Here is an 11782-nt window from a genome sequence, read left to right as displayed (position 1 = left end):
GCACACAATATTTACTCGCAGACCTCCGCCAAGCAGCTCGGATTTCCCGCCATTTTATTATTTTATCCACTTCGCTTCAACCAATCACCACCAAAATTTTATCATCTATTCCTTGTCCCATTATCATCCCTTCCTGAAAATTTCATCAAAATCCATTCAGAACTTTTCGAGTTATTTTGTAGACAAACAGACAAACTGACCAACGCCGGCAAAAACTTGACCTCCTTGGCGGAGGTAACTATGTGAGCAAGTTAACGTTAAATCATTGTGCGGCACCGTTTTTTTTTTTTTTGGTCACCGTTTGTCCATATCAATTAGGTGAACTAATAAGCTAGTAGTTGCATACGATTTAAACATTTTGCATTTTGGCCATTTTGGCTGTATTTCAGACAAAAGTACAGAGGTGCAAAATACATCCCCTTCAAGTTAAAGTAAAATGTTGTAATTTTGTAATGGCTCCCCAGTTAGAGAGTAAAAGGCCTTAATCATTCTCTACCACAAGAAAATCTATGGAATGTCTGAGAAAACACACATAATTTATAGTTAGGACTTTTGTTTCAGTGCATGATTTTGAAAATCTCAAAGTGTTGACTTGTGAAAGTCTGTGAAATAAGGAGTTTGACGTGGTGATTGACTGATTTAGTGGTCATTACAAACACCATCAGCTTGTTTTTCAGTGCTTAGTAAGAAACAAAATGACTTCAACAGACACAATTTGAACTTTAGTTTGCTTTTGTTTATTTAAAAATGAGATGAGAGAAAAGCAAATGATTTTTGTCTTATTCAAAATTAATTAAAATATTCAGAATTTTGTACACCAACACCTAAGGAATGTGGAAATGCTTCTCATGTCTGAGTACATTGTTTTCTGATGATAAATAGTCTTGAAGCCAGGTATGTACAGACTATATACAGAATCTACATTCAGTGACTGTAGAGTCTGTAGGCAAACCCCGGAGATCTTGCCTCCGGAAGAAGAGCTGAAGAGCTGTTTGTAGTCCACGTGATATTGATCAAACATGTTTGAGCCAGCTGCAGTTGTTGCCAGGTTAAATGGTCCGTGCAGTGAACTAACGAGGTGCAATATAATTGGCGTCACTGCAAACTCTGAATCCATTGCAATGGTTCAGCATATTTACTTATATATAAACGGAAGTCAGAAAACGGAAATTTGTCTCCTCCGCCCAAATCAAACCGGAATGCCAAAAAATCAGAGGTCTGCCCCCAGAGGCTGTATTCGCCGTCTGCCGGAAGTCAGACGCCGAATACAGCCTCTGGGTTCAGAGAATTACTAAATTTACTACATAGACAAATTAAGTCAATGCCACAAAATTCTTTCTGCTCTAAGTAGCCAAGTGACGCATCAAACAAAACCATTTACAGAAAAATAGTAAATGAACATCACTGTATGCACAAACATCACAAATAATACACATTACATTAAAGGTCCAGTGTGTATGATTTAGGGGCATCTATTGGCAGTAACTGTATATAATATTCATAACTATGTTTTCATTAGATTATATTCAGTTGAAATTAAGAATTGTTGTGTTTTTGTTACCTTAAAATGAGCCATTTGTATGTACATGTAGAATGGGTACACTTCAACGGGCTATGCCATGTTGTTTTTACAGTTGTTCAGACTGGACATACCAAACACTGGCTCCAGTTAGGGCCATTCGCGTTTTTTTGCCAGGCACTGCAGTTCTCCTACATCATGCATACTCAACTTGCATTGCCCAGGGGCCACTTTTGCAAAATGACAGGAGGTCAAGAGCCAGTCAGCAGCCCCGCACACGTATGCAGGGGCATTTCAAGGATTTGAGGACATTTGGGGCTTAGACTGGATGTCTGTAAGGGGATCCACAGATCCTCCTCCGGCACTATTTTGATAAACAAGCTCTAATTTGATGCCTTTTTAAAGCTGCTTTCACACCCACGTGTGGTAACTGGCAGCCTCCAGTCAGTTCAAAGAGAGGAAGGGGGCAGAGGGAATGTGGTTACGAACATAACAGTCGGCGTATGAAGCAATTGCCGCCCACGTAAATACGCACAGATTTTGTTGTGCCAAGCTGATAATGTTGATGTCGGAACACCCAGAGTCGAACAACACAGCATTAACAACTTATACAACGCATTCTCATTCTGTCCTTGTCACATATTGATGTTTGGTAATGGATTTTCCATGTCAACGTATGACGTGCAACGTACCCTGGGTGCGTTGGTTGTTGAAATTCTGGGATGCCATGTCAATTTCAGCCTGTTACATATATTATCTGTTTTCAAAATACACTTATTCCTTCACAGGAAATGTACACTTTGCATACAGTCTCTTTCAAAACTCACTGCATGGATACAACACCGCCAATTGATGTTTTTTCCCTTCAACAACAAATGCACATGATTATGTTTAGCCATCACGCACACGTGGTTACCTTTAGCCAGCACCCACATGTTTAGGTTAAGGCAACAAAAGCATATAGTTGGGTTGAGGAAAAACGAACAGCGTTCCGCTTTCGGAACATGAATGCCAGCACCCCTGGTGAAAGTAGGTGGTTGTTGGGCCCATCCACCTCCCCTCTTGCCTGCCCTACTGAGACTTTTGCCCCCTTAACCTCTGTTGTTGTCTAGACGCATTTCCCGCCGATGCCACTGGGACTGGCTGCGTATCAAGCCGACATGAGAGTACAGCTTTTTTTTGTCTTTGCCTGACACCAGTATTCGATGACTTCAGAGTTATTCAGCTGTTATTTATATGGCTCCAAGCTAGCTTGCACTTCCCTCAGTGTCATTCCCCGAATTATCTCTGTCAGCACAGTTGTAGTCGTTGTAGTTGCAGCAGACTGCTTTGCTTTTTTAGGGAGCACTCTTGCAGGTATGCGGTTGCTGTGCGGCTGTGAAAAGGCAGCATAATGTATAATAAAAGTATAAAAGGGGCCATCAGGCACCTTAGTGTGGGCCTTGAGTTGAGTATCACTTTCCCACACACTTGGCACACAAGAGAACTTTCAGTTTTGCAACCTCACTGCTAGATGCCCGAAATCCTACACTGTGGACCTTTAAAGGCTGAAGTAAATTCAGTGATTTCTTTCAAAACATGTCACACATCTTTGAAAATACTTGTTGAAAACATGTGAAGAGATGGAAAACTATGCAGTGCCATTTAAAATTCATATCTACAAATACATGAAAAAGCATCTCTGTGAAATGCCACAATCATATAAACACAAGCAAAATACCTGTCAGTAATGTTTCTTTCTGTCTTTTTGCCTGAGTTTGCTACCTAGCCTGCCAGTAGTTACGGCCTGCCACTGTGGGTGTGTGCTTTCTGCTAGGGCTGCAACGATTAGTCAACTAATCGATGACTAATCGACTATAAAAGTAATAAGTGACTATTTTAGTAGTCCACTAATCTTCTTACGTTCAGATATTGGCAGCTTTACACACTCTCCCATGACAAAGAACTAAAACCCTGTGCCAGTACGAAACAAGACAGTTTTTGGGGTTTGGGAGAGACAGACCGACATTTTTCAACATTATAACACATTTTTCGCTAAAATGATTAGTCGACTAATCAAAGAAATAAACGACAAATTAGTCGACAATGAAAATAATGGTTAGTTGCAGCCCTACTTTGTGCTAACGTTAGCTGCTGTTAGCTGCTGAACGAGAGGCTGTCGCTGCAGAGCAACACTGTTTTTTTTGGCTTGGGTGGTGTATGCTGTGCTACCATAAACTGTATGTGCTACTGGGTTAGCTGCTAATGAAAGTCCATTGCTTTGCAGCAGCTTGACCCTCATTTCAGATCCTTCAGTGGACACGCTCCCAGTAGCAATTTTTCATCATTCAAATTTGGCTGGGTGGTCAGTAACACATTTTTCTGTTGTGTGACAAAGTAAGAACACATACCTATTTTTGCTTTACCCTGATAGTGAATCTCTCTGAGGAAAATCAAATAATTGTTCTACTCAGTGTGTTTGACAGGAGAGATAATCAGAGGGGCAGAGTTTTTACCACTATTGTCACCAAGAGGACAAAAGAGTGGGTAGAGTTTCTCCATGAAGGAGCAGCCAGTAAAGGTGTAGATAAGAAACGCAGCATCAACATCATAAAAAGACACAAGACCCTCCTCATAATCCACAAACACCCCCACCTTCTCAGGCTGAGATCTCAGAGACAGAGGGACTGCAGGCCCGGCACAAGCTTTGTACTCGTTTTCATTCCTCAAACATATTAGCCAGAAGCCAATCTGAGGGCTCGGCGTGATGCTCCCTTTCCTGTTGATGGAGTCTCTGGCCACTCCTAAATACCAGTCAGTCTTCCCTTTAACTTGTACCTCGTAATAAAATCTTCCTGAGGGGAAACTCTGCTTTGCTAAGACATTAGGACATGTATCAAATCTCTTTGGATTGTCTGGGAGAAACTTCCAGTCATTACCACATTTTACTTGTTTCCCATCATCAGACAGGATGAGTTTGTTATATGCTGTATCAGGATCAAGAGTCACATCCACTGCGTACTGCTGAACCCTCTTCAGCTCAACCCCAAACAGCTTCTTAATCTGTTCACTGAGCATCTCTTCCAGGGGAGCCAAAACTCTACTCACAGTCCCTGCATACAGTGGATGGACACTGACTTCTGTCCAGTCCTTGGTGAGTGAAGCAGTGTTCAGGGACAGTAAGCTTTGGAGGAGGTGGAGATAGTCTTCAGACTGTGAGAGCTGCTCCACCTCAGTGCTTCTCTTCCTCAGGTCAGAGATTTCCTGTTCCAGCTCTGTGAGGAAGCCTTCAGCCTGTTTCTCTGTCTTTTTCTGCTTCTCTTTGATTGTGTCAATCAGCTTGGCCTGGCTTCTCTCAACAGATTCCTTCAGAGTGGTGAGGACCTGAACGCCATCTGCTATCTCTCGGTCTGCGTCATCCTTACTGAGCTCCACTGAGTTTTTGATCTGTTCAACCTTCTCTTGTCTTTTCTGGATCATCTCTTGAATTTCAGCCTCCAGCTCAGCCTTCTTTCCCTCATATCCTTCTTTTAGAGGAACAACATCGTGTGTCTTGTGGTCTGAAATAGTGCAGAGCATGCAGACACACAACTGGTCAGTCTTACAGAACAGCTCCAGCAGTTTATCATGCTTCGTACACATCCTGCCCTCCAGGTTCTCCACAGAGTCGGCCAGCTGATGTCTTTTCAGACTTGATATTGTCAGATGAGGCTCCAGGTGAGTCTCACAGTAGGAGACTAGACACACCAGGCAGGACTTCACGGCCTTCAGTTTGGTTCCAGTGCAGATGTCACAGGGAACTTCTTCGAGATTTGAAAGTTTTTGCTCTGAGCTGCTTCTGCTGGCGCTCTGTTGAGCTGGCTGTCTGAACTGAGCAGCTATCTCAGAAATTAAAGTATTGACCTGCAGCTCTGGTCTTGTGTTGAAAACTTTTTTACAGTTTGGACACTGACACTGGACATTAAAATCCCAGTGTCCAGTGATGCAGGTTTTGCAGAAGTTGTGTCCACATGGTATGGCGACTGGATCAGTGAACACCTCCAGACAGATGGAGCACAGAAACTGATTTTCAGTCAGAAAACAGCTGGCAGCAGACATATCTGCACTCTGAGGACAAAAAGTGTGAAAGAACAAAACTGTAATTATCTTGTCATTATTACTTCCATGAACTTTGATCAGTGGATTATTATTTTACAACTAAGCGCTAAATTCACTAAGAAAATGGTGTAATGCAATATGACCTGTGGCTGTCAATGAATTGGTGGCCACAATCTGCACGTATTCAGCTTCTAATTTACTAAGACAGCTCATTATGTAGTCAGGTCCTGGAATATGCAGTGAATAATAGACAGCTCAGATGTGCAGCTCAGCTGTATGTCTTTGTGAGCACCAGGCTCACAAAATAAATGATGACATGCAGATTCATATTCTAAAACTTTTACTTTGGCTGTCTGGGAGGAAAATACTTTTTCTCAAAATGCTCCTCAAAGTAGGTGCAGGTGGAGATGGTTTTGATGTTTATTTTGATAGAAATTGAGCTAAATTTGCAACCAGTCTGCTGTGGTGAAGTTAGTTTTAAGTTGAAAATTCAACAGCCATTCTGGATCCAGCAGTGTTTTTTTTTTATCTTATTTTTATTTATTGCAAGACAATACAAAACACAGTTAATACAAAAGTGAATACAGGCCAGTAAATTAATTGTTGCCAGGGGATAAAGGGATAAGGTTGTGCTGGCTGTCTACAGGTTGACCCGTTCTGGAGTTTTTCCAATGATGCCATGGTACTGCCTCGTTGCAGGTGGACGGAGGGACACTTCCCCCTGACTTTATTATTCATTATTAATTATCATTCAATTACTGGTATTAGTGGTAACAGGGTAAAGGTAGGATTTGTTTATATTGGTATTTTGTTCTTTTTTATTATTATTTAATTTATTTATTTTTATTATTAGTGCTTTCTTAGTTTTATGCTGGACCACTAAGGTTGACTTATGTAACATCAACAAATTACTGTTTGAATGACAAAACACTGATGCTGATGTGCCCATATTAGTGAAAACTTGGATTAAGAAAATATATACTAAATTCTTCTCAAGTTGCACTCTTATTTTAATTGCTAATCTATAATTCACTTGTTCAACAGATGCATTTTTATGGAAAATGTATATATTTTCTTTAATAGCTTTCATCCAGTGTCACCAAATCAATACCAAAAAAATAAAAACCACACTGGTTTTCTTGGGTCTAAAATCTAGTGTGAGTAAAATAATTTTTCAAAGCAGGCATAACAATTTAAATTCAAATTCAACATTTAACTTCACACATTTATTACAATGTACAGTTATATTTAACATGTATCTATTTCTATTCATTTTATAAGTATGTGTCTGAGGGAGTAGAGCTAAAGAAGAAATCATCTTCTCTGTCCAAAGAGAAGTCAGGTTGGACAAAGAGGAGGAAGAGAAGGTACACAGGGAGAGGATGATGATACAAAGAGCAGAGAATAAGACACATTTAATGTGTACAAGAAAGTTGGAATCTGCTGCTCTGGACTGCAGACAATTATGAGATCATTCATTTCTACAACACCTACGACTACTGATGGACCTCAGCTGAAATTCTGCCATGAGTGAAACTTCCTGTCTGAGTGGAGCTCGGGATTAGACTTCATACTGGTTGTTGGAACACACTAAGCTGTACTTCCTTACAAAGACAGACAGCACTAATTACAGACACACTGGAACTGAGAATAAAAATCAGGTACGAAACTCTGTATGCTGATGCATTTTAAGGGAATCCAAGCTAGGCTAGTTAGCTTTTAGCATGACTAGTTTGTTTATTCTTTGTTACTGATTCTGGTTTTAACTAAATTATGACAGAAAACTTAATTACTGCATTTTGTCTCCGTAGGGCAGCGTACTCACCGGTGTTTGTTGTTGAGAAGAACCTGCTGGATCAGTTAAATATTTCTTTAGAGAGACACAGAGAGACTTGTCTCTACTGCAGCTCTGCTCTCTGTCAGATAAACTTTCACTTTCATTTCAGGAAATGTGACGTAGCAGCTCTTTCACTGTTGGTCCACCCAGGAGTGGGCTGGGATAACAAGCTGGACTCAGTATTTTGGCCAGACTGGCCCACCACAATCAATCACACAAAAATAAGTCATTTATTCTTATATATTTATATATGACAATGAGTATCATCACGGTTACAAGAGTCTATGAAGCACAGCAGAATAGTTATAGCTCCTGCTAGGCTATGATTGGACAGGCTGCGTTCGAGGGGCAGGACTCAGCAAAGGGTGATCTGAAATTAAATTCTTATGATTTTAAAATATTGTTTATTTTATTAATTTTGCTTTTTTGTTTTTTTTTGTATTCAACAGAAACAAAAGTAAGAGGACAGGCAGCTGGCTTGTTGATAAGTCCACACTCATAACTCAGAGGCACAGTCTGCATTAGTTTGAAAACAATAAATAAAGTGTTTGTTTACGTTTGTGAATAGCTACTGATTTTTTACTCAGTATCCTCTGCTGGGCTGTAAAGTCTAACAAAGCAGCAGCTGTGCTGAGTAAAGCATAATAATCTGGATGGATCAAACCCCCTGGCATCACCATGTGCCCAACCCAGCAGACATGAATTTGGACTGGAGACACAGAAACTCATAAATAAAACACATGGTACTTGGATTTAATATTTAATATGTTCCAAACCATTGTGAAGCTGCGCTGTTACACAGCTGAACATCTGTTTTCACAACATGTATTTCTTGTTTCTCACCTGAGAACAAAGTCAATTAATTGGTAAGAACAATATTTAATTGATTAAAAACAACAAATTTAACCCTATGTTGTTTTTGTTGACAATTTGAACGACTAACATAGCGCATGAGTATTATATTACAAACTGCCATCAGTATGAAAGTTTATATATGACCTTTCTTTGCATTGGCTGGTTGCTGCTTCAGCATGAGGGTACCGGGGGGTGATGAGCATCCAGCCTCAGCTGCACAGGGATCAGCACACTGCAGGCAAAACTGTCACAGTTTGATTATCCCCATGTGGAAATGTACCTCTTTCTTTAAGAATTTAAAAGTTTCTGCACACAACTGTTTGTTTGTGCAGGCTTCTTAAGTCTTCTGAACATCAGGATGTCCTTGTGTCAAATGTGAAGCAGACAAAAAGAAACCTTAAAGCCTTTTTATTAATAAAGTCCCTGAATTGGACCTGTGGCATCAGACTGTCGATTTTAATCTATCACTGTGGCTTACTGCTGGGACCATTTGATATTTGTCTTGTTTTTTGTCTGTGGTTGAATTTAAGCGGAGGAATTCACATCCACTGAAATGCTATCTACGGGGATTTGGTGGTATACTTTTCTCTCCCTGTCTCACTGGATTTAATTCTTATAAATCCAAAATCCATCTCCGCAGACCAGAGTCAGGGTCTGCTGGTGCAAACATCACTTTCTCTATAGCAGTTTTTAAAAACTATAAAACTAAGATGTCTTCTCCAGTCAAACTTAGGAAGACACCCTCAACTGCAGATCACAAATTTACTGGGATTAAAAAACTTACTGACAAATCAGCAGCATCACACCTTGAGGCAAATCTTCAAGAGGAGAGGGTCTGTTTGTTGTCTGCATTCAAAGATGATTTTCTCTCTGTTAGCCAGCTGAGACGTCCAATCGACCTGATTCAAGATAGAGTCTGACAGAGTTTAGCTCAGCTACTTGTTACATCTGACTTGTGTTTCTCAGCAGCAGCATCCCTAGGTGTTCTGTCTGCTTTTAACATTTCTTTAATCCCCATTTTTGCTGCTGTAGTGTCTAGTCTGAGGTTTTTCAGTCTTCCAAAAGAAACTACTCTGATGTCTCCTTATGGTCTCCTATCTGCTTGCTTCCACTGGATAGTGGAGTTTAAGTGGACTGTGCAGACAAATGACTACAACCAGGTCCAATAATACTTTATAGTTTTTTTTAACAATGAAAGTGTTAACTTGGTACAATTCTTAACACTTCTGTCTTCCATGCACTTTACGGGCTCCTGACAGGCTGCTCAGATAATCACTAATTATCTTCTCTTTTGAATGGATTAAGGATACAAACAGCTGTGTTCATTTTACTCCTGGTTACTTAATTTGGAAAGATTTAGCATCAGGAGGGCCCAATTGGTTTTAAATGCCTGACTAGAATGGTAATTAAGAAAGGAAAATATAATGATAGTTAATAGTTTGGTTGCATGAAAATCTTAAGGGTTAAAACTAAATATCCTTCATTTCTGCTTGAGTTTCTTTACACTTATATTTCCCTTTCATATTCAGGTGCCCCACAGCCCCTCATGACCCTTCAAGGCCAGGTTTTACTGAATACATAGATTGCGATAACTTAATTAATTGCAAATCTGTGTCACTAATTTACAATATCATCTGACACTGAAAGCCCTTTAGGTTCTTGCAAGGTCACCTAATCTTGAGGCCCTTTCTTGACGAAGGGCCCTATGTCAAAAACTTGTTTTACCTTAATTATTTCAGTTTATATTGTGCTCACAGTGCAGTTTTCAATATAAATCTGGCTAATTTTCTTGATCAGGGGTGTCTGACAAACATTGACACACAGAACAGACTCAGATTACAGTAGTAGTAGCCTATTGATGTTTCCTTTGGAGGTCCATTTCTGCCAGTGATGGAAAAAAACACCTAGTATCTCAAAATGACGGGAAACTTTCCTGAAATGATGAGTGAGTATTTCAAAATAATGAAAATTGATACTAAGTCATTATTTTGCACGTTTCTCATTATTTTGAAATACTAAGGCTCCATACATAACGTGATTTAGCATTACTGTGCGCCTTGTGTTTCTACACTCTAGGCACCTGGCGTTTTTGACGGAGCTCCCTGAACTCCTCAAGTTGAAAAAACTTCAACTCAGAGCAGAAAAGCACCCTCTGTCATCTCTTTTTGCGTCATCTTTTATCCCACTGTCCATTCAGATGATTTGAGAGGCGGGTCCTCTGTGGTAGTCATGGCAATTTGTTTAAAGTTGGTAAACAATTGAGGAAAAACAGGTGGGAGCAACTGCTGGATACACAGAGCTAAACGGCCCGATAGACAGCAGGTTGTCAAACTACCCCATCATCCTGAAATATGCCTGGAAACAGCCATCATCGAGACGAAGCTCCTGGACCAACTGGTGGTACTCCCCATGATCCACCCTCTTCTTTAGGATCTCATATAGATCTCCATTTCCCTGTGCAGTGTAGTCTTTCACCGTCAACCACAGCTAGAGCAAGTACCCTCTGCCTATCCATTTTAGGAACTAGATACTAATTACTGTGGAAAAAACAACAGTAGATTGATTACACAGGAAGGTTCCTGTAAGGACGAGATGGGGTGGTTGCTAAAAGTTTCTCTAATTATAATGACTTACATGGTCTCTTTTTGTCATCACAGTGGCATAAATGGGCTTCCATAGTTTCTCTCACACTCTGTGGTTGTGTTTGCTCAACAATTATACTCTCTGGGACACCTCAAGTCTGCTGCTGACGAACCACAATACACACACACACACACACATGCACACATATCCAAGATTTATACAAATGTAGAAGAAAGTAGATATTGCACCTAAACAGCATAAGCAAGCTGTCATGGATTTTCATCCTCCACGTTATGGCCGATCTCCGATTGATCTTCTTAACATAACTTAAAAGGATTCCTTTCCTAATGAAGGCATTGTGTAGAACATCATAGAGAACAGGTCAGAGAAAGGTAAAGGGGGGATGAGACTAAACAGAATGAATTACAACAGAGCAATAAACTAGGACAAGTATGCAGCACAGGAGATGTTTTTATGGTTATAATGTCACCAGATCCACCTTAAAATGCCCTGTGGCTTCTGTGATAAGGAGGTATCATTTTTACTCAATACTCCAAGATTTACTCAAATGAATGTTCCTTTCTGATTGCCAAAACAATGAATCCAGGTGTTTGAACATGTCTTGACAGATTATGAGTGTGTCTTGCTAAAAATGGAAAATAAATGTTTCCAAACCCAAATTTCCAAACATGAAAGTCATTTAGGCATTTAGGTTTTTGCATAATCAAATTTCATACCCCTGTAAGGCTGTATTTTCCCTGTGCTTAAAAAGACTGCTGTGTACCCACTAATGAACAGATCGCTATTCAAATTCTCATCAGTTCACCTAATAGAAACCAAAATTTAGCTGTAAACAATAGCACAGGTGTCCAGGACAAAAGTATCAGTCTATTGGGAAATACAAAATAATT

General features: G+C 40.0%; 1 protein-coding gene across 1 annotated transcript; it reads right to left on the bottom strand.

Moving 5' to 3' along the window:
- Positions 1-736: 736 nt before the first annotated feature.
- Positions 737-7519, bottom strand: LOC125881215 (E3 ubiquitin-protein ligase TRIM39-like). Its single transcript, XM_049564275.1, has 2 exons — positions 7422-7519; positions 737-5605 (listed from the first exon to the last, which is right to left on the bottom strand). The coding sequence occupies exon 2, from the start codon at positions 5594-5596 to the stop codon at positions 3965-3967; it is 1632 nt and encodes a 543-aa protein (XP_049420232.1). The 5' UTR covers positions 5597-5605; positions 7422-7519; the 3' UTR covers positions 737-3964.
- Between the last annotated feature and the right edge of the window lie 4263 nt (positions 7520-11782).

This window comes from Epinephelus fuscoguttatus, linkage group LG20, assembly GCF_011397635.1.
Source record: "Epinephelus fuscoguttatus linkage group LG20, E.fuscoguttatus.final_Chr_v1".
Classification (NCBI taxonomy): Eukaryota; Metazoa; Chordata; class Actinopteri; order Perciformes; family Serranidae; genus Epinephelus; species Epinephelus fuscoguttatus.
The sequence above is the reverse complement of the archived record's forward strand: the minus strand, read 5'-3'. Positions and strand labels throughout refer to the sequence as shown.